This window comes from Dipodomys spectabilis, unplaced genomic scaffold, assembly GCF_019054845.1.
Source record: "Dipodomys spectabilis isolate Male_0828 unplaced genomic scaffold, ASM1905484v1 ptg000045l, whole genome shotgun sequence".
Taxonomy (NCBI): domain Eukaryota; kingdom Metazoa; phylum Chordata; class Mammalia; order Rodentia; family Heteromyidae; genus Dipodomys; species Dipodomys spectabilis.
The window spans coordinates 2,507,099-2,534,146 of record NW_024870722.1 but is presented as its reverse complement, the minus strand read 5'-3'; the positions used below and the strand labels follow the sequence as shown (position 1 = coordinate 2,534,146).

The window sequence follows — 27,048 nt, the reverse complement described above, 5'->3', positions numbered from 1 at the left end:
GAGGAATCGAACCCAGAGCCTCATGCATGCAAGGCAAGTGCTCTACCACTGAGCCACCTTCCCAGCCCCTTCTGTATATTCTTGTATATTCTGTATATTCTTTATATCTCTGTAAAATTGTTGAACAGAGTTGTAAGTCCAGTTCTGTGCATTTTAATGGGAAAGAACAATTCATTTATAGAAGAAAGGCAACTTCCTATCTCTATTTCTTTTCTTTTTTCCATCCTGGGCCTGTGCTCTGTCCCTGAGGAGCTTTTTGCTCAAGGCAGTGCTCTACCACTTGAGCCATAGTGACATCTTCCAGCTTTTTCTGAATAGATTATTGGAGATAAGAGTTTTGTAGACTTTCCTACCCAAGATTGGCTTCAATCTGTGATCTACATCTCAGCCTCCTGAGTAGCTAGGATTACAGGTATGAGACAGTGGTACCTGGCTCTATCTCTAATTTTGACCAAATAATTTCTTTCTGGAGCTGTATTGAACATTAAATCAAATAATATGTTGGTTTTTTTTCCCCCTAAAATCCTAACATCTTTCTGAATAGTGGACCAGAAATATTAGCTGTTTTGGAAATCTTTTGTTTTCAATGATGCATGCTTTCCTGAGAGTTTATTTTACTTAAAATTGAATTATCTTTTTTGCAGGGTAGGGATATCAGTACTGAGTCTTGAACTCAGGATCTCATTTGACTTACTTGTTTAAACTAGTGCTCTAACACTTGAGCTATGCCTTCTGTTCAGTATTTTGTGGATTAATCAGAGATAGGGAATCTCAGGACTCTGATATTGGCTTCTAACCAAGATCCTCAGTGTCTTAATCTCCTGAGTAGCTAGGATTACAGGTGTGAGCTGCTGGCCCTGGAGCCTTAAGGTGAACGATCTTTTAAACTGTATTTATACAAGATTAGGACAGATGAGTAAATATTTGAATATAAGATCCTAGTGTTTTAGGAAAATCAGCTGTTACTGACAAGTTTTCTCACAAATTGGTAGGAATTTCATATAAATTGCTTCTTTACACAGAAAACAGAAGGGACAGATGGTTAATATTTTATGCACTTGAAAACACTTATTTCACCTATCATATACATTACTTCTACGTCTGTTGTGGAAAATTAGGACTATGACTATGATCATTGTTACTTGTATTTATATTTCCTAGAAAATAAGGCTTGAGGAAGTTTGTTTTATCCAAGTGAGAAGGAAAATGATGTTTAATTTTCCGAATTGGCTTTTCATTTACACTGGGCATCATTTTTGTGTGTTTTTAGTAAATAACTTTTAACTTACTAGGTTAAAATAGCCTGCCAAAATTTGTGATTAATTTGAAAATAAAATTCTGGGCTAGGTGTTTGTGGCTCATGCCTATAATCTTAGCTACTCAGGAGGCCTCTCAGTTTGAAGCTAGCTATCTCAAATTAATCAGCAAAAAGCTGGAAACAGATGTGTTCAAGTGGTAGAGATCCAGCCTGAGGCAAAAAAGTTAGAGTGAATGCTGAGTTCAAGCCCCAGAACTGGGACCAAGTGTGTGTGTGTGTGTGTGTGTGTGTGTAAAATTGACATTTCAAGAGAAATTTAAGAATTTAAGTTGCCTGATGAACATGATTTTTTTTTTTTTTTTTGTCAGTCGTGGGCTTGAACTCTGGGCCTGGGCGCTGTCCCTCAGCTCTTCAGCTCAAGGCGAGCACTCTTACCACTTGAGCTACAGCGCCACTTCCGGTTTTCTGGTGGTTTATTGGAGATAGGAGTCTCACGGTCTTTCCTGCCCGGGCTGGCTTTGAACCGTGATCCTCAGATCTCAGCCCCCTGAGTAGCTAGGATTACAGGCGTGAGAACATGATTTTTTTTATGGACATAGTTAAAAGGGGGTATTTCTTTGTGTTCTTATTAGTGATCAATAGATTTTTAAAAACGTTCATATTTTATGAAATGAACTTTCTCAGCTCAAGAATTTCATTCAAGTTTAATATTATATATATTATTTTTAGGCAATGGAGATCCAGTTAATTCTAAATGTTAAAGATAAAACTTACTTGAAAAAGTTTAGAATTATAATTTATTATAAGTGATATTTTCAGCTTTTCAAAGAAAACATTGATGTCATTCTTTGACAGTGATTCAGGAAAAGCTGGCAAAGTAATTAATCCTCAGTTCTTCTGTGGTGATAAACTCAGGAATATTGTTTTCAGAGTGTTCCTTCTCTGTTAACTGCCTAAGCTATTTTTTTAGGGGGAGTAAGAAATAAAGCTCAAGCTTCCTTTAAAGCCTTCTAGCTTTAAAAAGATCAAAAATGGAAAAACTGTTCTAGTTTCAGTTGACTATAGGCAGCTCATGGGAACCCAGATGGAAAGTGGGAACAAAAAGCAATATGTTAAATACTTGCTGAACACATTACATGGTCAACAGATGAGTATAAGAAAGATGATTCTATGCATGTCTGAAAGCATACTGAATGGTATCAAACAATTTGGAAAATGCAGTAGGGCAGGGCAGAGAACACATATTATGTGGCTAACTTTAGATTGTGATATTATATACTAAATAAAATTTAAACTATATTGAAGACCTGTGGGGAGTATAGAAGTAGTGGTATATACCGTATTTTATAAAATGAATTTGGAAGGCTTTGCTGCAGAAGAATGTTCCAGACTCTGTACATAGTTTGCATAATCTCATAAGAAGAATTGAAACGGTATAGTCTTTGGCAGAAGTATAGCTCATTGTTATTTGGGAAGATTTTAGTGAATTTGCAGAACGGAAATAGATATCGGAATACCTTAATGTTCTAAAGTAGAGTACTCAATATGTAGATAAAGCCCTCTTTTGAGGAGGAAAGTTAATAGGGTGTATTAGACAATATGAAATAAGGATTAGGGAAAGAATGCAGTATGTGATGAATGTGTGCAAGATGGCTACAAAGAGAAGTAGAAGTTACATTATTGAACTGTTGCTGAGGGATGGACAGTGATCGAATTAAAGAAAAAAATCAGGAATGGCTTAATTTGTTGATTACCTATTATGTGCCAGGTACCGTGTTGAGAAGGACAGGGTTGAGGCTGTAAACATGGCTGAAACAGAGTTACGCCAGAACTATACTGGTGAGACGAGAACTGGACATGTAAGTCTAGTAATAGACATATGAATATACTAGGGAAGTATGGAGGAAGAAGAGACCAACTCAGTTGATGATTAAGAAGATTTTATAGAAAACTTGTGTATAGTTACAGAAGACAATCACCTTTACCTTCTTTAGACTTGTTTCTTGGGTATCCTTCCTGAGATAGTGTAAGTTCTAAAAAGCTGGTAAGTTCTTTCTGTTGAGTATTCTAGTGGAGATTTTAATCTTGCCCCTGCTTCTCATTAGTTCTGTCACTTTGTATTTTTCAAGAGACTCTTATCTCATTTATTAAAAAAAAAGTTGCAACCTCAGGGGACTAAATTATTCATTTAGCATATTTCTTAGGGTGCCTGGCTCATAGCAGACTTGTGGCTTCTTGTGATGCCTGGTGCCTGGCATACTCATGTGCTTTGCTGCTGCTGCTGAGGTCCTCCTCAGCACACACACATTTTTGTTGTTGTTGTTGTTGTTATTGTTGGTTGTGGGGCTTGAACTTGGGGGCCTGAGTGCTGTCCCTGAGCTCTTTAGCTCAAGGCTAGTGCTCTACCACTTTGAGCCATAGTACCACTTCTGGTTTTCTGGTGGTTAATTAGAGATAAGAGTCCCACAGACTTTCCTGCCTGAGCTGGCTTTGAACCACAATCCTCAGATCTCAGCCTCCTAAGTAGCTAGGATTACAAGTGTGAGGCACCAGCTCCTGGCTAGGCTAGCATATACTTTTTGTGCAAGAAATGTGTCCAAATGATCTATAATCATAGCTACTCAGGAGGCTGACATCTGAGGATTGTGGTTTGAAGCCAGCTTAGGCTGGATCTGTGAGGTGGTTATCTTCAGCACACTTGAAATCTTTTTTTTTTTTTTTTATTGTGATAATACCATACAGAGGAGTTACATGGGCAAGATAATTAGTACATTTCTTATCAAGCATTTTTGCCTCCTCGTTTCTCCTTCCCATCCCACACTTGAAATCTTAAATCACATTTATATCTTGTTGCAGTATTTATTTTTATATATAACAAGTGTATGTGCTGTCACTTAGCTTTGTTTCTCAAGGATGATGCTCTATTATTTCAGCCACAGCTCCACTTCTGGCTTTTTGGTGGTTAGTTGGAGATAAGAGTCTCATAGACTTTCTTGCCTATGCAGGCTTCTACCTGCAATCCTTAGATCTTAGAGTTGAGCCACCAGCATTTGGCTGTTCTTAGAGTGTGTCTTAATTATTCCTTAAAATGCAGAATGAATGCATACTAGAAAGCAGTGTTAAGTCTATTTTCCATTGCTATAATGGAAAGCCTATAAAGAACAGAGATACTATTTTATGATACCACTTCAGGTGGTATCATTAAGGTCTCCTTGGCTCTATCAGTGAATAGCAAGGTAGGAGAAATCACATGGTGAGACAGGAAGCCAGGTAACAGTGAAGCTACATTTACTCTTTTATGACAGCTTTCTTATGACAGCTAAATAAGGTCACTAAAACGAATCTCTTTCTTTTTTTTTTTTTTAAAACTAGGGCTGAGAGCCGAACCCACGGCCTTGGGCGCGCCAGGCGGGCGCCCTTCTGCTGGGCTAAACCCCTAGCCCCACGAATCTCTTTCTAAGGTAGCACCCCCAGTGGCCCAACCAACTCACAGTGGGCCCACCTCTTCAAGTTCTATCATCTCTAAGCATCATTACACTGGGGGAACTAGACTTTGAACATTTGAACCCTTGCAGGACAGATTATACCTAAACCTTAGCTTAGGTATAACTTAATAAACCTAGTTTAAAACTTAATAAACCCAGCATAAAAGGTGTTAAAAGGACCTTAAAAGGTAGGGCTGGGAAGGTGGCTCAGTGGTAGAGCACTTGCCTTGCATGCATGAGGCCCTGGGTTCTATTCCTCAGCACCACACAAGCAAAAAGAAAAAAGCCAGAAGTGGCGCTGTGGCTCAAGTGATAGAGCACTAGCCTTGAGCTGAAGAGCTGAGGGACAGTGCCCAGGCCCAGAATTCAGGCCCCATGACTGGACCCAAAAAAAAAAAAAAGGACCTTAAAAGGTGTTGCATATTTACATACCTTTTTATGTAAATATAAACATATAGGAGCTCCTTGTATATTTTGTATAGTAGGCCTTTGTTAGATGTATTGCTGGTAAAGACCTTCTCCCAGTCTGTTAGCTGTCTTTCTGGTTTAGTAACTATAGTCCTTGCTGTGCAGAAACTTTTTATTTTGATATAATCCTATTTGTCAAGTCTCATATTCATATATATATATATATATATATATATATATATATATATATGAGACGTCTACCTTGTTATTCACTAGTAGGCAAGAGGAGAAAGATGTACTGAAGGGTTGATGAATGTAGTTATGGATTTCCCAGAGCCCAGAACAAGTTTCTGTTTGCTGTTCTTTATGCTTTAGGAGACATGAATAGAAAAGAGAAAGTATAATAGACAGGGAAGCAGCTGTTTTACTGTCAACATAAAATTAAGAGTCGGCAAGAGCTTTTTTATTTAAATCATAAATGAGAAAAGAAAATAGGTCTGAATGGAAATACTCGTAAAAGGGGGTCTATTTTCTCTCTGTCTCTGTCTCTCTTTTGGTGCTGGTTCCTTGGGCTTGAACTCAGGGCCTACAGCTCCATTTATGGCTTTTTGCTGACAAATCCAAGAATCTCACATACATTCCTGCCTAGGCTGAGGTTTTGAGCCTTGATCCTCAGATCTTAGCCTTCTGCTAAGATTACAGATGTGAGCCACCTGAACCTTGGTTTTTTTTTTTTTTGTAGACCTCACCTCTATTGGCTCTGACAGCCCTCTGGTGATTAGTGTTAAGCTTTGCATTTTGAGCATGCGTATACTTAATTTTCTTTTAGTATTTTAATAATGTCTGCCCAAAGAATTTAAGTATTGGGTATGATAATGGAAAAAGTTTGTGTGGCTGTAGGAAAATGGAGGAGGAAGTTAATGGTACTCAGGTTCCAGAGAGGGTGACCCTCAGCTTTTCAGCTCAAGGCTAGAGCTCTACCACTTGAGCCACAATACCACTTCTGGCTTTTTCTGCTTATGTGGTGCTGAGGAATTGAATGTAGGGCCCCATGAATGCAAGGCAAGCACTCTACCACTAAGCCACCTTCCCAGCTCTTTTTTTTTTTTTTTTTGAGGTTGTTGCAAATGGGCTTGTTTTGGTATATAAAAAGTCAACTGAGGGCTGGGAAGGTGGCTCAGTGGTAAAGCGCTTGCCTTGCATACATGAGGCCCTGGGTTCGATTCCTCAGCACCACATAAGCAAAAAAAAAAAAAGCCGGAAGTGGCACTGTGGCTCAAGTGGTAGAGCGCTAGCCTTGAGCTGAAGAGCTGAGGGACAGCACCCAGGCCCAGAGTTCAGGCCCCACGACCAGACCCCCCCCCCAAAAAAAAAAAAAAGTCTACTGATTTTTGTGGGTTAATTTTATATCCTGTTACTTGCCAAAGTTATAGATAAGCTCTAAGAGTTTGGGGATGGTTCTTTTGGATCTTTTAGATATAAGATCATGTCATCTTGCTTTGGGAGAATAAAAGATTTCAGTAAGACTAATAGCTTCAAATGTAAAAGAGGAAAGGTCAAGAATTTTATATTTAAGTAAGTTAGTTTTCAGTAAAATAATGAAATAATAAATCTTGAATTATCTAGGAAAAAAGATCATGTCAGCTGCACATAGGGATTGTTTGACTCCTTTCCCTATGTGAATTCCTTTTATGTCTTTATTCTTGCCTTATTCCTCTGGCTAGGAATTCCAGAACTATACTGAAGAGGAGTATAGGGAGTGGACATCCTTACTTTGTTCCTGATTTTAGAGGAAATGGTTTTAGTTTTTCACTGTTCAGTAGGATGTTGGTTGTCATATAAAGAAGATATGTTCCTTCTATTCCTAACTTCTCCAGAGTTTTGTTTTTTTGTTTTTTTGGGTCAGTCATGGGTCTTGAACTCTGGGCCTGGGCGCTGTCCCTCAGCTCTTCAGCTCAAGGCTAGTGCTCTACCACTTGTGCCACAGCACCACTTTCCGTTTTCTGGTGGTTAATTGGAGATAAGAGTCTCATGGACTGGCCCGGGCTGGCTTTGAACTGCGATCCTCAGATCTCAGCCTTCTGAGTAGCTAGGATTACAGGCTTGAGCAATCAGCGCCTGGCTTTTTTTTTAAATAACATGAATGGGTGTTAGATTTTTTTTTTTGGGTCCGGTCGTGGGGCCTGAACTCTGGGCCTGGGCGCTGTCCCTCAGCTCTTCAGCTCAAGGCTAGTGCTCTACCACTTGAGCCACAGCGCCACTTCCGGCTTTTTTCTTTTTGCTTATGTGGTGCTGAGGAATCGAACCCAGGGCCTCAGGCATGCAAGGCAAGCGCTCTACCACTGAGCTACCTTCCCAGCCCCTGGGTGTTAGATTTTTGTCCAAGACTTTTTTTGCATCTATAGAGATGATCATGTGGTTCTTGTCTTCACTTCTGTTGATGTGATGTATTATGATTATTGATTTATGTATGTTAAACCAGCCTTGCATCTGGGATAAAACCTAGATCATAAAATGATCATAATGAATAATTTTTTAACTATATGCTGAATTATTTTGGCTAGTATTTTATTGAAGAGGGAGCTTTGCATCTGCATTCATCAGAGATTCTGGTCTATATTTATCTTTTTTCATTGGTTTTGGGATGAGTGTGATGATGGGTTCATAACATGAATTTGGAATTGATCCTTCTGTTTCTTTTCCTGGAAAAGTTTGAGGAGTACTAGTCTTAGTTCAATTTTAAAAGTCTTACAGAATTTAGCTGTGAATCCATCAGGACCTAGGCTTTTCATTGCTACCAAGCTTTTTTTTTGGTGGGGGGGCAGTCCTTGGGCTTGAACTCTGCCTGGGCTGTGTCCCCTAGCTTGATCGAGGCTACACTCTACCATTTGAGCCACAGTGCCACTTCTGGCTTTTTCTGAGTAATTTATTGGAGTTAAATGTCTCACAGACTTTCCTGCCTGGGCTGGCTTTGAGCCGTGATCATCAGATCTCAATCTCCTGAGTAGCTAGGATTACAGACATGAGCCTCCAGCACTCAGCTTGCCAGAAAGCTTTTAAAAATAGGTTTTTTTTTTTTTTTTGCCAGTCCTGGGGCTTGAACTCAGGTCCTGGGTGATGTCCTTGAGCTTTTGTGCTCAAGGCTAGCATTCTATCACTGGAGCCACAGCTCTACTTCTGGCTTTTTTGGTGTTTAGTTGGATAAAGAGTTTCATGGATTGTGGAGCTGTGGCTCAAAGTGGTAGGGTGCTAATCTTTAGCAAAAATCTCATGGAGTTTCCTGTCCAAGATGGCTTCAAACTGTGATCCTCAGATCTCAGTCTCCTGAGGAGCATTACATGTGTAGCCATGTGTATATTTGCCCCCATTACATTCTCTTGTCCTGTTTCCCAGGCAAGGAATGTGATAGATGACTATTAAACCCAAGAGATGAATTTTGCCTGGGCATCATTTAGATTTAGTATAGTTTGAATATTTTTTTATTTCTATAAATCATAAGAAACCTCATAATGGTTGTTGATCAGTTGACTCTCTTTTTGTAGGTCTATTTCTGGTTCCCTGTTCTGGTTCATTGGTCTGTCTGTCTTTTGCCATGCCCTCTTGACAATATAGCTTTGCGTAGTATGTCTTAAAGTTCAGTGAAGTATTCCTACTGTATTCTTCATGGTTTTTATTTTTGTTTTTTGTTTTGCTATTTGTGAATTTTTGCTTTTCTATACATAAGAATCAGTTTGTTTGATTTCCATAAAATAACTTATTGGGTGTTTGACTGGATTTTTTTTTTATTGGTTGTGGGACTTGATTTGGGTGCTGTCCCTTAGCTCTTTTGTTCAAGCTAGCACTCTTCCTTTTTGAGCCACAGCTCCACTTTGACCGAAATTACGTTGAATCTGTAAATTAACTTGGAAAAAAGTGGACATCTTAAGCATATGGAACATCTCATATCTCATCATTTAAGTATAATACTATCTATAGATTTTTGGCAGATATTCCTTATCAAGTTGAGGAAGTTTCTCTGTGTAGTTTGCTAATTGTATATGTGTGTTGGATTTTGTCAAGTGCTTTTTCTACAACTATTGATATTTCTTCTTTAACCTGCTGATGTGATGGATCACGGTAATTGATTTTTGAATATTTAACTAGCTTTGAATACCTGGGTAATTCCACATCATTTTGATATGTATGGTTACTTGTATACACTGCTGAATTTGCTTTGCTTGTATTTTGAGGACTTTTGCATTTATGTTTATGGAGAGATACTGGCTTGCTTATAGTTTTCTTTTTTTGGAATGTCTATCTGGTTTTGATCTTAGTGTTATACTGGTTTCATAAGATAATTTAGGACTTGTTTTTCTCTACCTGCATTTTCTGAAAGAGCTTATACACTTAAGTATTTAGTAGGTATGATCTGTGAAATCATCTGGGAGTGGTGTTTTCCTTCTTGGAAAGTTATTAATGCTTACCATTTTTAATTGTAGTATTGGAATTTGAAGTCAGAACTTTATACTTACTAGGCCTGTGTTCTATCAGTTGAGCCATACTTCCAGCCCAGATTTTTGCTGGTCATTTTGGAGATGGACAATTTTCTGCCCTGGCTGAGGTCAAATTTTAATCCTTCAGATTTTAGCCTCCTGAATAATTAGGATTACAGTTGTGAGTCACAGGTACCTGGCTTGAAAGTTATTATTGGTGCAGTTTCTTCCAAAGGCATAGTCAGATTGTGTATTTCTCCTCAGGGAGTTTTGGTAAAATTTGGCTTCCAAGGAATTGCTCTATTTCATCTATATTACCAAATTTGCAGGTATTGATTTTTGTTGTTGTTGTTGATTGGCCTGGGTGCTGTCCCTAAGCTCTTTTGCTTAAGCTAGCACTCTACCACTTTGAACCACAGTTCCAATTCTGGTTTTCTGGCAGTTAATTAGAGATAAGAGTCTCACGGACTTTCCTGCCTAGTCTGGCTTTGAACCATGATCCTCAGATCTCAGCCTCCTGAGTAGCTACGATTACAGGCATGAGCCCCAAACTCAGGCTGCATTGAGTTGTTTGTGGGCACAATCCTTCAATTTCTTTTTACTTTATAAGTCACTATGGATAGTATTGTTGATAATTTTGATTTTTTTATCCTGGTGTTAATAATTGTGTATTTTCTCTAATGTGGTTAGAGATTTATCAACTTTGTTGATATTTTCAAAGTAACAGCTTTTAGTTGATTTTCATTTCTTCCTGCAGTTTTATGGATTTCTGATCTAAAATTCCTTTTCTGGGTCTGGTCTTACAATATAGTTTGTTAATGTGGAAGTTTAAATGACTGAATTTATTTAGCCATTATATTGTATCAAGTGCTGTAAATTTCCTTTTAAGCATTGTTTCCAATTCATATCACATGTTTAGATAAAATTTTTTTTTTTTTTTGTCCAGTTGTGGTGCCTGAACTCTGGGCCTGGGTGCTGTCCCCCAGCTCTTCAGCTCAAGGCTAGCACTCTAACACTTGAGCCACAGTGCCACTTCTGGCTTTTTTCTTTTTTGCTTATGTGGTGCTGAGGAATCGAATCCAGGGCCTCATGCATGCAAGGCAAGTGCTCTACCACTGAGCCACCTTCCCAGCCCCTATGTTTCTATTTATTTTTATTTATTTTTGGTGCTGGTCCTGGGACTTGAACACAAGGCCTTGGTGATGTCCCTGAGCTTTATTTGCTCAAGGCTCTATCACTTGAGCCACAGCTCTACTTCTCCCAGCCCCTATGTTTAGATAAAATTTTTATTTGTATTTGCCTAAAGTATTTTGATCATGTGTTATATAAAAGTGTGTTGTATAATCTCCAAAATCTTTAAAAATTTTCCAAGTATCTTTCTTTCATTGATAGCTGGTTTAATTCCATTATGGTCTGAGAGCATTCATAGTATGGCTTGTTTTTAATAATTTTGGAAATTTCTTGACTGCTTTTACTTAAAATACTTCCATTTTTTCCTTTCTGGTGTTTCTATCATGCACAGTATACCTTTTCTAGTTGTCCCACAGTGTTTTTGCTTTTTTAAATTTGCTTTTGCCTTTTTTTTTTTTCTTACATCCCCCACAATATTAACCAGCTCTTTTAACTTCCTGGTTTGCTTAAATAAAATCTTTGCCATGTACATGCCTTGTAATTTTTTAAATCTACTCAAATAGATGATTGGGTAAATAGCTTGCTAACATGAGGTTTCTGGGGAGTTAGGCTGTGTTTAATGTTGCTAGGTATTTGAATTAATTGTAGATGTCAGAGACTTAATTTTCTTCTAGTTTCCCTGCTTTTGTTGTCTTTCTTGTTTTCAGTTTCCCTTGAAACTTCTTATATAGAGTCTGTTGTAGCTCCTTTAGTGATTATCTGTTATTTGGAGCTTTGTTGATACTGTAATAAGGTATTAAGAAAGGTTTTTTTTTTTTTCTTACTGGGGTTTGAACTCAGAATCTTGGACTGAGACAGATGCTCTACTTTGAGACACACCATCAGCCAGGGGAAGGGGAAATGTTTTATAGTTTTAAGATGAAATCCATTTGTTTCTGTTTTTTATTGGGGTAAGGATGATCTTCTAAAGACTTTAGCAGCCTCCCTACTCCCATCTCCAGTTCTGTTGGGAAAGTTAGAACCAGAGAAGGGTATAAAGTAGTTTCCTTGAAGGAAGGGAAGGCATTTGTGAAGAGACAGAGAGTTCTGAGCTTATTTCAAGAAGGTTACTTTCTAATTTCACCAGCCCAAGCCTAGAGGAGTCAAAGGGACTCTCCAGTTAACTAGCAAAATGTGGGCTAGAGGTGTGACTCAAGTTGTAAAATGACAGCTGTTGAGAATGCAAGGCCCTGAATTAAAGTCCTAGTACCAGCACCAAAAATTTTCAATTAACCACATAGATGTATGGTCTAGTTTCTGCATGAGAAACTATTGATCTAAATGCATTATATTGCACTACATGTCTGAGATCCAGGAAGTGAGTCTCTTGATTACTGTAATTTAATTATGTTTTAAAATTGGAAAGTATGGCTGAGAATGTGGCTTAGTGGTAGAGTGCTTGCCTAGCATTCAGGAAGCCCTGGGTTTAATTCCTTGGTACTGTATAAACAGAAAAGGCCAGAAGTGGCACTGTGGCTCAAGTCGTAGAGTGCTAGCCTTAACTAAGCACAAAAGAAGCTCAGGAACAGTGCAGGCTCTGAGTTCAAGCTCCAGGACTGGCAAAAATAAATAAAATTGGAAAGTCTGACTCCTCCAACATTGGTCTTTCTTTTCAAGATTATTTTGGCTCTTCAGGATCCCATGCATTTCCATATTAATTTTAGGATCAGTTTGTCACTATGAAAAAGCAAACAGTTTTTTGTAATCGCTAGAGTATTTTGATGAATATTGTCTCCATCTGAAGCCTTCACATCCATGGTCATGACTTTTATTTCAGTTTTAATTTCTTTCACCAATATTTTGTAGTTAGCGCTCAAGTCTTATACTTCTTGTATTATTATTATTATCATCACTACTACTACTACTACTACTATTATTTTTGTAAGTCATGGGACTTGAACTAGGGGCCTGAGTACTGTCTCTGAGCTCAAGGCTAGTGCTCTACCACTTGAGCCACAGTGCCACTTCTGGCCTTTTCTGAGTACTTTATTGGAGATAAGAGTCTCACAGACTTTTCCTGCCCAAGCTGGCTTTGAACTGCAATCCTCAGATCTCAGCCTCCTGAGTAGCTAGGATTGTAGGATGAAACACTAGCACCTGGCTTACTACATAAATTTACTTCTAGCTAGATGCTGGTGGCTCATGTCTGTATTCCTAGCTATTCAGGAGGCTGAGATCTGAGAATTGCAGTTCGAAGCTAGCCCAGGCGGGAAAGTCCATGAAACTCTTCATCTCCAGTTGCCAAAAAGCAGAAAGTGGCATTGTGGCTCAGTAGAGCACTAGCCTCCAGCAAAAGAGCTCAGGGACAGTGAGTGTTCAGGCCCCTGTTCAAGCCCCCAAGCGACAAAAAAATAAAATAAATTTACTCCCAAGTATTTTTTACTCTGTTGTGGTTTCCTTGAATTTACTTTCAAATTATTTATTGACAGTGTTCAAAAATTGTAGATTTTTGCATGAAGTATGCAAGTTTGTTGAACTCTAGCTTATTACTTTTAGCATAAAATTTTCTTTCTTTCTTTCTTTCTTTTTTGGGTCCGGTCGTGGGGCCTGAACTCTGAGCCTGGGTGCTGTCCCTCAGCTCTTCAGCTCAAGGCTAGCACTCTACCACTTGAGCCACAGCGCCACTTCCGGCTTTTTTCTTTTTGCTTATGTGGTGCTGGGGAATCGAACCCAGAGCCTCAGGCATGCAAGGCAAGTGCTCTACCACTGAGCCACCTTCCCAGCCTAGCATAAAATTTTCTGCATATGAGATTGTGTCATGTATGATAGAGGATATTTACATATTCCTCTCCCATCTGAATGGCTTTTGTTTCCTTTTCTGTCATTGTAGAAGAACTTCACATTATTGGTTGAATACAGGTTGTGAGAGGACATTCTTTTGTTCCTGATCTTGAAAGGGAAGCATTTATTTATTTATTTATTTATTTATTTATTTATTTTGGGCTTGATCCCTGTGCTTGGGCGTTGTCCCTGCACTCTTTAGCTCAAGGTGAGCGCTTTACCGCTTGAGCCACAGCGCACCACTTCCTGCATTTATTCTTTATTGCTAAGTATGATGCCAGCTATGGAGTTTCTGTATATGTTCCTGGTCATGATGAATAACTTCTCTTTTCACTGTAGCTTAGTGTTTCATCATGAGTGATGGATTTTGTTCTGTTCTTCCTGCCCCCTCCCCCTCTTTTTGTGGTGCTGGGGATCAGACTTTGGTGCATGATAAGTTGATGCTTTACCATTGAGCTGCATCCCTAACCCCATCAAATTCTTTTATGAGATAATTCCACATTTTTTACTATCCCTTAAATTTAAGCATATTAAGCTGTGTTGCTGGTGGCTCATGCCTGTAATCCTAGCTACTCAGAAGGCAAAGATCTGTGGATCATGACTCAAAGCCAGTCCAGGCAGAAAAGTCCAAGAGACTTTTATCTCCCAATTAACTAGCAAAAAAGCTTGGGCAGCTTGTGTGAAAAGCCACGTAAGAGCACGAGCTTCTGAGTTCAAACTCTGGTGCTGGTGCATGCAGGCATGTACAAAAGGCACATTAACTTCCACTTTGCTTTTATAGGGTACCATTTGCCTTTTGGGAGGCGTAATTTTTATATAATTGAGGACAGGCAAAACTGTAGATTATACAACAATTTCAACACAGCTGATTATGACATAGGACTGAGAATTCTCTGCATCAACTGAATTAATAGGGGTCAGGGAACTTAAAAGCTTTTTTGAAATTTCCTTGATTTAAAAAAATTATTCTTTAAAATTTTTGCCACCCATGGTCAGAATTGCAGTTAATATTACTAAGATGGGTGCTAGTGGTTCACACCTGTAATCTTAGCTACTCAGAAGGCTGAGAGATTTGAGGATCACAGTGTGAAGCCATCTTGAGCAGGAAAGTCCAGGAGACTCTTATCACCAGTTAACCAGCAAAAAGTGGAGCTGTGGCTCAGGTTCCAGCTTTGAGCAAAAAAACTAAGGGACAACACCCAGGATTCCAGGGTTTAGACCAAAAGTAAGAATAATGGCATGTAATAATCTGCAAACAATTCAGGCTTCCAGTGTAAGGAAATATTTATTTCACTCCAGATTTTGCATTTGGTTCTTGGTTTAGTATGTTAGGCTGCTATAACAAAGCCTTTTGTACTGAGTAATTTATAAGCAACATAAACTCACTTTGGGAAGTTAGGAAGTTCTTGATCCAGACACATCAGATTTCTTTTCAGGTGAGAACGCATCTCTACTTCATAGATGGCACATGGTGGCTGGGTAAATGTGCATTCTCAAGCCTTTTTCATAAGGATCTTCCTCCTGTTTCTGAGAATAGAACCCTTATGATCTGACCACCCTCCCAAAGGCCCTGCCTCATAGTAACATAGGAATGTTAGGGGACAAAAACATTGGGGCCCTAGAAATTATTTTTTATTGTTTCCTTTTCTTTGTCAAGATTTCCTGTCTTTTCATTTAAAATAATCAAACTTCCCCTTTTCATTTGATCATGATAATAATTGGTAACAGTTTTAATGGCTATATGGGTTATTTCTATCATCTGAATCTTGTCAAAGTGGTTCTCTGACTTTTTTTTTGTCAGTCGTGGGGCCTGACCTCTGGGCCTGAGGGCACTGTCCCTCAGCTCTTCAGCTGTAGACTAGTGCTCTACCACTTGATCCTCAGCCCCACTTCCGGCCTTTTCTGCTTATGTGGTGCTGAGGAATCGAACCCAGGGCTTCATGCATGCAAGGCAAGTACTCTACCACTGAGCCACCTTCCCAGCCCCTCTGACTTTTTTTTTAATTGAACTTGATCTTGTTTCCTTTTTTCCTCTTATGTCAAATAATTGTCTCCTGTTACATTATGTATCAATCTACTTTAAAATCCTGAATGCCATTTTAAATCTAATATTAGTGAGCTGTTTTATCTGTGCTAATTATTGCTTCTTAATCCAATGAATTTTTTCTGTTCTCTTTTGCCTTGTCTTTCCACCAAAGTGTATCCTCAAATAGTTCTTTTGTGAGTGTGTGTTAATAAACTACTAGCTTTGATATTCCTAAAAATCTTTAGTTTTAAAGATCATTCTTGTGGCTTTACCTGGGAATTTAAAATTGTTCAGAGGTGGGGAATATAGACCATATAAAGCCCACAGTATCACTTTAGATATGCTTCTAGTTGACAAGCCTCTTGGCCATCTGTCCACATTGATAATTTTACATGGCCTGTGAATGATGTTATCAATATCCAAATTGCCCCTGAGCCCACCCCTGATAAGTTGAAAGTCCTTTACCCGTAATATTTTGAACCTGTTGCATTGCTTTTGTCATTGACTTAATCCAATTGTCATTGGTTGGCAGTAATTTGCTTTTTCTCTGTGGTTGTTTCTTCTCTCATTTTCTTTCTCTACTTCTCCCCATTTCTTCTTGGAAGCTTCCTCTCCTCCTCCCTCTCTCTCTCTCTCTTTTTTTTTTTTTTGTCGGTCATGGGGTTGAACTCTGGGCTTGGGCGCTGTCCCTGTGCTCTTCAGCTCAAGGCAAGCCACAGCGCCACTTCTGGTGTTCTAGTGGTTTATTGGAGATAAGTTTCACAGACTTTCCTGCCCAGGCTGGCTTTGAACCGTGATTCTCAGATCTCAGCCTCCTGAGTAGCTAGGATTACAGGTGTGAGCCACTGGTGCCCGGCCTCCCTCCCTTCTTTACTAGGGTTTGAAGTCTGGGCCTTGGGCTTGCTCAACAGTGCTCTAACTGAGCCAAGTTTGTAGGTCTGGCTCTTTCAAGATAGCAGATAGGATTTCACTATTTGTCCAGGAACATACCTGGTCTGCAGTACTTGAAGCCTCTTCTGTAACTGAGATAACAGGCATGCACCAGAGGGATCAACTATTGGTTGAGAAGGGATTTCACAAATTTTTCTTGGGCTGGCCTCAAACTATGGTACTCCTAATCTCAGCCTCCTGTGTAAGGATTATAGGTGTCAGCCACCTGGAAAGACTGCTGTTGAGACTATGTCTATCATTGATATTTTCAAAATGTCTTGCATGTGAATTGATTTTAAGTTTCTTCAGTATATGATATAAACTTTGAGGTCAGCAATGTATTTTTTAATTCTGGAAAATTACTAGTTAAAATATCTTGGCAAGCCAGGTGCTGGTGGCTCAGGCCTGTAATCCTAGCTACTTAAGAGGCTGAGATCTGAGGATTTTCAGTTCAACAAGCCAGCCCGGGTAGGAAAGCCCGTGAGACTCTTAACCAATAACCAGAAAACCGGAAGTGGCACTGTGGCTCTGGTGGTAGAACACGAGCTTTGAGCTGAAGAATTGAGAGACAGCACCCAAGCCCAGAGGTCAAGCCCCACGACCACCACCACCACCACCACCAAAAAATCTTGGCAATTACCTGTATTCTGCTGATATCTTTACTTTTTCATGATGGTGATTCCTTTTTCCTTTTATATAAAAGAAAATCGACTGGGTGCTGGTGGCTTATGCCTGTAATCCTAGCTATTCAGTAGGCTGAGATCTGAAGATCTTGATTCAGAGCCAACCCGGACATGAAAGTCTGTGAGACTCTTACCTCCTGTTAACTACTAGAAAACTAGAAAACCCATTTTTCATCTTCTTTAAAAAAAAATTGTTGATTTTTTTGCCAGTCCTAGGGCTTGAACTCAAGGCCCATGTGCTGTCCCTGAGTTTCTTTTGCTCAAGGATAGCTTTCTATTACTTGAGCCACAGTGCCACTTGTGACTTTTTCTGTTTTTGTGGTACTGAGGAATCAAGCTCTGGGCTTTGTGCATGCTAGGCAAGCACTCTACCACTAAGCCACATCCCCAGCCCTTCATTTTTATTTTATTTTATTTTTGTTTAACATTCCCTTCTTCCCTTTCTTTTTTTTTTTTTTTTTTTTTTTTGGGGGTCCGGTCGTGGGGCCTGAACTCTGGGCCTGGGCGCTGTCCCTCAGCTCTTCAGCTCAAGGCTAGCGCTCTACCACTTGAGCCACAGCGCCACTTCCGGCTTTTTTCTTTTTGCTTGTGTGGTGCTGAGGAATCGAACCCAGGGCCTCAGGCATGCAAGGCAAGTGCTCTACCACTGAGCCACCTTCCCAGCCCCCTTCTTCCCTTTCTCCCCTCCCTCCCTGGCCTCACACTTGCCAAGCAGGCATTCTAGTACTTAAGCAATGGCCTCAGACTATGGTTTTTTTTTTTTTTTTTTTAAATGTATTTTTCAGATAAGGTCTTACACTTTTTTGCCCAGGTTGACTTCACATTAGTATCTTCCTATCTAAACTTTTTATAGAGCTTGGACTATAGGCTTCAACTGTTCCCAGGTTGTTTACTAAAATGAAGTATCATTAACTTTTTACCCTGGCTGGCTTTGAACAGAGAGCCTTCCATATCTCCTTCTCCCTACTAGCTGGATTATAGGCACACCTAGCCAAGTTTTACATTTTTCTTAGTTTTGGTCCTCTGTTTCTTTCTTACAAATTTATTTATTTTTTTAAAATTCCTTGACTTTTACTCCAGACCACTTCTATATTGCAGTTTACAATCCTTACTTCAGGCTTATTCAGGCAGTATTTTAGATTCATTCATTGTTGCTTTCAGTAACTAGTTCAGATCCTGGACAAGAACTTTTCTTCTCTCTCTTGCCTATTAAGTAGGCAGCAGTGTTGAATGGAACCAGGTAATAAGTGATACCATTTTTTTCTCTAGCCTCCTTTCAGAAGAATCCTATTCCAGTCTTTGGCATTAAGCAGTGGTGAATGCTCTTCTGTAGAACATTCGCCATCCTTGTTTTCTTGCAGGAAGGGAGAATTTAGAGCTACCAAGTGAATACTCACAATCCCAGAGCTCAGAGTTTCTCCTTAAGTACTTACATTTTAGGTTGTACTTGTAGCAAATACAAATTGAGTAGACTTCTTGATTGAACATCTCAGTGTTGTTTTATCATTCTTTGGCTCACTCACTGAGGGCTCTTGGTAGTATTGTTCAAGAATTTAGGCTGGTACTTTTAGTATCCAGTAGGGGGAATCCTTTTATTTTTTTTTTTCTAGAGGTTTTGTCTTTTAGTTAGAATTTTGTAGTTTTACATGTGAATTTAAAAAACCATTTTGTCTGGTTTATGAAATTGGATTGGAATCTGTGTTGAAACACATTAGATATATATATATATATATATTATATACAGAGAGATATATACATATATTTGGAGCTTCTGCTTTTAGAAAGATTGCTGTTTTTATGTTGGTTGTCAAATTATCCAGAAATATACTGGATTTGTTGCTTTTACTGTATTTTGAGCTTCACTTAAGAATGTTATTCCTGCCTGTAGTTTCTTTTTTTTTTTTTTTTTTTCATTAACAAAGCAGTCAATCCCTTTAAAAAAATTTTTTTTTATGTACACATAGGAACGATCTGTATAATGTACATTCAATATAGAAAGCTTTATATAGTTGATAATGTATAGAACATTTCACAATTACACTAATCTCTTACATTAACATCTTGACATCCATTTTTACTTTTTCAAAAAAAAAATTTTTTTTTTTTGCATGAGTTCCTCTTCATTCAGTTTGGTAAAGCCAGGTATCCTGCCTATAGTTTCTATAGTTTGTATGGCTGATGTTTTTATACATTGTTTCTGTTCCTAGCTGTTCCTAGACAGTAAAATGTTTTTCTTATGTCTGTTGTTTTGCCAGGATACCTAGTTCCAATCACTTCTGGTAGGTTCTGTGTTTAGTATGTACATAATCCTAATGCAAAGAAATAACTACCATTTTTCTTTTAATGTTTCTACTGCTTTATTGTATTTTCATGTGAAATTTACCTAAAAACCTTCGAAGACAATATTAACAACATACCTCCATATTCCTGAGGTTAATGACATGGTTTTAGAGTTTCACTGCTGATGGTCTAGCTTGTGTTGGGTTTGGGAAAAGTGTCAAATTGAGTAATTTCCTTTTATTCATGTTATAGTAGGGCTTTTCTTTGGATCGGTCATGGGGCCTGAATTATGGGCCTGGGCTCTGTCCCTCAGCTCTTCAGCTCAAGGCTAGAGCCCTACCACTTGAGCCACAGCACCACTTCCAGCTTTTTTTTTTTTCCCTTGGGGTTCATTTCGCCTAACATCAACTTTTTTTTTTTTTTAAATTTTAATTTATTTTTTATTGTGAAAATACTGTACAGAGGGGTTACAATTACATGGGTAAGATAATGAGTACATTTCTTATCAAGCATTGTAGCCTCCTCCTTTGTTTCCCCTTCCCATCCCTTCCCACCCAATCCTCCCCCCCACACACACCAAAGTTGTAAAGTTCCGTTTTCTACATGACAACTTGTACTTCTCATTGTTGCAGCGGGTCCACCTGTATTCTTATTTAAACGACTTGTTTTTCCCCTTCCCCTCCACAAATTATACCGACATCAAATACAGTGAAAGCAGGGGTTATACTGTGGGGGAGGGACATACAAAGCAACAAAGAAATAATCTTATAAATGTGTTAGAAACAAATGCATGAAAGAAAAAAAAACATTTGAATATATATCTTAGAGTTCATTTTCCTAATATCACCTTATCTGACCTTTTCTGTTTGACTTATACATATACTAGATATTGCAAATAAGGGAAACCATGGGGCCTATGTTTCTTTGGGCCTGGCTTACTTCACTTAATATAATTTTTTCCAAGTCTTTCCATTTCCTAACAAATGGGGCAATGTCAAAAAATATGGAACGCTTCACGAATTTGCATGTCATCCTTGCGCAGGAGCCATGCTAATCTTCTCTGTATCATTCCAATTTTTTAGTATATGTGCTGCCGAAGCGAGCACCACTTCCAGCTTTTTCTGCTTATGTGGTGCTGAGGAATTGAACCCAGAGCCTCATGCATACAAGGCAAGCACTCTACCACTGAGCCAGCCCCAATATACTAGGGTTTTTATAAGAAATAGTAACAACTTTTTCAGGTGCTATTGTAAATTTTGATACTAATATGGCCACTGAGGCTTTTAATAAGCTATACTCAATTTTCTCTTTCATTTAGTTTTTTTTTTTGGGGGTCCAGCCATGGGGCCTGAACTCTGGGGCTGGACGCTGTCCCTCAGCTCTTCAGCTCAAGGCTAGGTCTCTACCACTTGAGCCACAGCGCACCACTTCCGGCTTTTTTCTTTTTGCTTATGTGGTGCTGAGGAATTGAACCCAGGACCTCAGGCATGCAAGGCAAGCGTCTACCACTGAGCCACCTTCTCAGCCCCTTCATTTAGTTTTTTAAAAATATTTTTTATTGAGATTAAGTGATTACATTATATAAATTTCACAGATTTCACAGTATTGTAGGATAGTGATACTTAAAAGTCACAAACACATTTTAACCTTTACAAGGCAAATTGTCATTATCTTTGTCTATAAAGTTTGTGAATTCTATAAGCTTTGACCATACAACTATTTCTTCCATGTTGGGTGATATGTACATTTCCTTTTGCTTAGTGTTAGCTGTTCTGTCTTTCCCTCTTATTCCCTCCTTCCCTTTGCTGTCCTTGAGTTGCTTAGTTCATTTTCATCAGTGTCCAGTGGAGCTGATGGGCCCCTCTGTTGTATTTTTTCCTGTTTCCCTCTGATTCTGTGCCTTTATCCTAGCTTCCCTCAGATGTGCACATATGTATACCATATAGGAGGTCATGGAGTCATTTAGAAATTATGACAAATTATGTAGATGTCCTTTGTTTCTTACGTCCCATTTACTTTGTCATACCTCCTTGCATTTTAGATTTAACATCCACATATCGGGAGACCGTGTGCCATTTGTCTCTCTGATCTTGGCTTACCTCGCTCAAAATGATTTGCTCTAGTTCCATCCATTTCCTTGCAAATGCTATTAATCATTTCTAATGGCTGTATAATGTTCCATTGTATATAGGTACCACAATTTTTGGATCCATTCATCTGTAGTGGGGCATCTGGGTTGTTTCCATATCTTGGCTATTGTGAACAATGCCACAATGAACATGGAGGTACATGTGTCCTTGTATTCTGGTTCCTGTTGTCAGGGTAGATGCCTAGGAGTGGTATGGCTCCATCGTAGGGGAGGTCTATATTTAGCTTTCTGAGGTACCTTCAGATGGCTTTTCAAAGTGGTTGTATTAGTGTACATTTCCACCAGCAATACAATAGGGTTCCTCTTTCTCCGCATACCCACCAGCATTTGTCGTTGGCTGAATTTAGGATGTGGGTAAAGGTGTTATCTCAGGGTTGTTTTTATTTGCATTCCCTTTTCACCTACAGATGATGAACATTTCTTCATGTGTTTCTTTGCCATTTTTATCTCTTCTTCTGAGAAGTGTCTCTTTAGTTCCCTTGCCCATTTCATGATTGGTTTGTTAGATTTGTGAGGGATTAGTTTCTTGAGTTCCCTGTATATCATGGCTATTAGGCCTTTGTCTGATAATGTTGCTGGTAAATATTTTTTCTCAATTGGTTGTCTTTCTAGTTTGGCAGTTATGTCTTTAGCTGTGCAGAAACTTTTTATTTTAAGGTAGTCCCATTTTTTGTCTCTCTCCCAATTTGTTGTGACCCTGGGACTCTCTCTGTTCAGGAAGTTCCTGCTGTGCCTGTAAGTTCAAGTGTCTCTCCTACTCTGTCCTGCAGTAATTTCAGAGTTTCAGGTTTGATGTTAAGGTCTTTCTTTAATCAATTTTGAGTTGATGTTAGTGCATGGTGATAGGCTAGGGTCACTTTTAGTTTTCTCAGCCGCCCAGTTTTCTCAGCACCAATAGTTGAAGAGGCTGTGTGTCTTCCACTGTATGTCTTTGGCTCCTTTGTCAAATATCAGCTGACTGTAGGTATGTAATTTTATTTCTGGACCTTCTAATCTGTTCCACTGGTCTTTGGACTGTTCTGTGCCAGTACCCAGCTGTCTTTGTTATGGCTCCGTAGTAGAGCTTGAAATGTGGTGTCGTGCTCCCTCCTGCATTGTTTCTTTTGCCTAGAATTGCTTTGGCTATGCTAGCTCTTTTGTTGTTCTATGTGAATTTTAGGATTGTTTTCTCTATTTCAGTAAAGAACATCATTGGGATTTTGATGGGAATTGCATTGAATTTGTATATCGTTTTTGGCAGTATGGCCATTTTCACAATATTGATTCTGCCTATCCAAGAACATGGAAGGACTTTCCATTTCCTGGTGTCCTCTTTGACTTCTTTCTTTAGGTTTTTATAGTTTTCACTAAATAGGTCCTTTACTTCTTTGGTTAGGTTAATTCCTAGATTTTATTTTTTTGGGGGGGATTTTTGATTTCCTTTTCTGCTTGTACATTGTTGGTGTACAGAAAGGCAGTTGATTTCTGTGGGTTAATTTTGTATCCTGCTACTTTGCCAAAGTGGTTTTTAAGTTCTAGGAATTTGGGAGTGGAGTTTTTGGGGTTGCTGAGGTATAATATCATGCCATCTGCAAATAGGGCTAGTTTAATTTCTTCCTTCCCTGTGTGAATTCTTTTATTGTCCTTTTCTTGCCTATTGCTCTGGCTAAGGATTCCAGAACTATATTGAAGAGGAACGGAGATAGTGGGCATCCTTGCCTTGTTCCTGATTTTAGGTGAATTGGTTGTAGTTTTACCCTGTTTAATATAGTATTGGCTATTGGTCTGTCATATATGGCTTTTATTGTTTTAATGAATGTTCCTTCTATTCCTATTTTCTCCAGAGCTTTTAATATGAATGGGTGTTGTAGTTTATCAAAAGCCTTTTCTGCATCCATGGAGATAATCATGTGGTTCTTGATCTTGGTTCTGTTGATCTGATTCTTTCATTTAATTTTAAGTTTAGTGCTTTATATGCTTTTGAAAGTGTTCATTAACTTTAATCATTAACTACCTTATGCATTTATCTTTTTGGAGATTATTTTGTTGTAATTTTATATATTAGTAAGTAATAGATGAAACCCCAGGTTTGATTCCTCAGTACCACATAAACAGAAAAAAAAGTGGAAGTGGTAAGAATGCTAGCCTTGAGCAAAAGAAGCCCAGGTCCTGAGTTCAAGCCCCAGGACTGGCAAAAATAAATAAATCAGTAATTAAGAGTCCTTTGTTTAGGTAGACTTTCTTTACCCAGCTTTTAGAAAATCTAAGGTCTTCATTTTTTAGTATAGTTTTGTTAACTATTTCAGATGTTTTTGTATACATTTTGTATATTTCAATATGAATTTACATCTCCCATTTGAGTGGACTACATTTTCACTGTGTCCTTTTGGAAATACATTTTTGTCTTATTTAACATTTATTTCCCTCACAAGTTTACTGATAGTTGTTTTGAGAAGTTGTATCCTAAATAATTATTTGTAGAGAAGGTAGATTTGTATAGAGTAAAATTATAGGATTTAAAAATAGTAAAATAGTTGGGTGCCAGTGGCTCATCATGCCTGTAATCCTAGCTACTCAGGAGGCTGAGATCTGAGGATTGTGGTTCAAAGCCAGTCACCACCAGTTAAGAAAACCGAAGTGGTGCTGTGGTTAAAGTGGTAGAGCTCTTGCCTTGAGCTGAAGAGCTGAGGGACAGTGCCCAGGCCCAGAGTTCAAGCCCCATGACACACACACACACACACACACACACACACACACACACACACACACACACACACACACACACACACACACACACACGTAAAATATCTATAAGTTACTAAGACTTTGGGTGTATTTATGAGTGACTACTAAAGGAGTTTACTGAGAATCTGTGCAAAAACTACTTAATAATGCCAGTAGTAGCTATGTAATAAATTGTAATAGCATTTCTTGCAGTTGCACAGGAGTTTCATCTTGGTTCTGATAATGTTTGAGAATGTTTAGTAATTTTCATGTACATGACTATAACAATCTGCATTTCTCTTTTTTCCCCCCTTAACAGTTACATGGGAATTGGTCTTTCTGCTCAAGGTGTGAACATGAATAGACTACCAGGTACACTTACAATTGTTAACTGTTGTAGTCTGATGACTAGCTCTGTTTGATTAAAATTTTCAGGTAATCAAAATATAGGTACTAAGTTTTAACATTTTTAATCACCTATATTAGGAATTCTAAGTAGAAATATGGAGGGTTTTTCTTCCGTAGGAAAACATTTTGAATAACTTGGTTTCCCAGTTTACCAAATGTATGGACAAAGATTCCCTGAACAAAACAAGAATATTTTCCAATTTAATATAATGCTCTTTAGCAAAACTTAACATGGTATATATACTGTACTTTTTTTAACATTTTTTTTGTGTTTTGGCATTTAAATATCTACAATTTAAACATATACTCACATCAGCTACTTTAAATGTTTTTTTTTTTTCATGTATGTGTGGGAGGAATGTGTGTTTGCAGGTATTGGGGTTTGAACTCAGGGCTTTGAGCTCTTACTCAATTTTTTTGTTCACACTAGTGCTCTACCAGTTGAGCCACTTCTCCAGTCCAACACTTTGCTGAATAATTGGAGATAGAATCTCAACTACTTTTCTCTCTGAGCTGGTTTCAAACTTCCTCCAGGTCTCAAACACTTGAGTAGCTAGGAATATAGGCATGAGCTGATACTACTAATGCTTGGCAGCTACTTGAAATATTTTAATGTGACTGGTTTACTACCTATCACAGTCCTTGTTTCCTGAGAAGTAGTAGACTAATACTGCCATTATTAAAAGTGAGTCTAAGGAAGGTAGGATTTGGAATGCCAGAACTATTTCTTAATACTATTTCTCAGTGTTAAAAGTTGGTGGAGAACTTTTGGAAAATGACCAATTTAAAACAATATGAAGGGGGCAGGGGAGGTGGCTTAGTGGTTGAATACTTGCCTATCATGCATGAAGCCCTAGGTTTGATTCCTCAGTACCACATAAACAGAAATGCCAGAAGTGGCGCTGTGGTTCAAGTGGTAGAGTGCTAGTCTTGAGCAAAAGAAGTTCAGGGACAGGGCTGGGAAGGTGGCTCACTGGTAGCACACTTGCTTTGCATGCCTGAGGCCCTGGGTTCGATGCCTCAGCACCACATAAGCAAAAAGAAAAAAGCTGGAAGTGGTGCTGTGGCTCAAGTGGTAGAGTGCTAGCCTTGAGCTGAAGAGCTGAGGGACAGCGCCCAGGCCCAGAGTTCAGGCCCCACGACCAGATCCCCCTTCCCCCCCCCCCCCCCCCCAAAAAAAAAAAAAAAGAAGGTCAGGGACAGTGCCCAGGCCCTGAGTTCAGGCCCCAGGATTGGCAAAAAACAAACAAGAAACACAAAGTGCCTTGAAATAAGAAACAGGTAGGCAGGGTGGCTACCTAGCTAGGAGATGGCAATTAGGAGCATCATAGTTCAAAGCCAGCCAAGGCAAAAAGTTTGTAAGATTCCATCTGGGGGTCTAGTGGCTTTCATCTGTCATCCTAGCTGTGGTAGCAAGTGTAAATTTGTGAGTCATGGCATTCTGGCTTGGCCATAAAGCGAGACTGAACAAAATGAGCTGGAGATACGGTTCAAGAGCACCTGCTTACTAAGTAGAAAGCCCTAGAGTTCAAACCCTAGTATTCTAAAAAAAATAAATAAAATTAATTAAATACCAGAGAAACAGGGGAACCAGGACTGGGGGGGGCGGTTTGCGGAGTGGAGAGGAGGGATGGCTCCAGTATAAGAGCTCTTGTCTAGCTAACCAATGTAAGTCTCGATTCAATTTAAAAAATGAAGAGAGAAGTACACCAAAGTAGTATAAAGTTGTTATCTAACAGTAAACAGATGTGTTGACTTGATACAAAATTTCCTTGTATCTTTTTTCTTAAAATTATACTTGAGAGCTAGGATTTTATTTAAAAATTTCCTTTAGAAGTAAATTGAAGCTAGGTGCCAGTGGCTCATGTAGCTACTCAGGAGGCTGAGATCTGAGGATTACGGTTCAAAGCCAGCCCGGGCAGGAAAGTCTGTGAGACTTTTATCTCCTATATAAACCACTAGAAAACCAGAAGTGGCACTGTGGCTCAAGTGGTAAAGCGCTTGCCTTGAGCTGAAGAGTGCAGGGACAGCGCCCAAGCCCAGAGTTCAAGCCCCACGCCCGGAAGAAAAAAAGGTTAGAAGTACATTGATAAGATATGTGTTGATAATTTTTTAATAGTGGTATAGAATGTCTGTAGTTCGGTATTGTGGTAAGATCATACATTATCTGACTTGTATTTGGATCACTGGCTTGAAAAGCTTGCAGTAATTGAATAAGATAAAATCTTTTATTCTGTGGTGTGTGTGTAGATAGAGATTCAAATTAGAGCAAAATTCATTTGGTGTATTAGCATA

The 27,048-nt window shown here is 38.8% G+C and overlaps 1 protein-coding gene and 1 non-coding gene across 2 annotated transcripts in view; one reads left to right on the top strand and one right to left on the bottom strand.

Moving 5' to 3' along the window:
- The window catches only part of Ranbp9 (RAN binding protein 9), a 79,996-nt gene that overhangs the window by 20,033 nt on the left and 32,915 nt on the right, over positions 1-27,048 (top strand). Inside the window, exon 3 of the mRNA XM_042678515.1 lies at positions 24,665-24,717. Coding sequence (XP_042534449.1) covers positions 24,665-24,717 — 53 coding nt within the window. The remainder of the gene's footprint in view (positions 1-24,664; positions 24,718-27,048) is intronic.
- Positions 20,491-20,599, bottom strand: LOC122107033. The gene has a single exon (XR_006147285.1). It is a non-coding gene; the product is annotated as a U6 spliceosomal RNA (small nuclear RNA).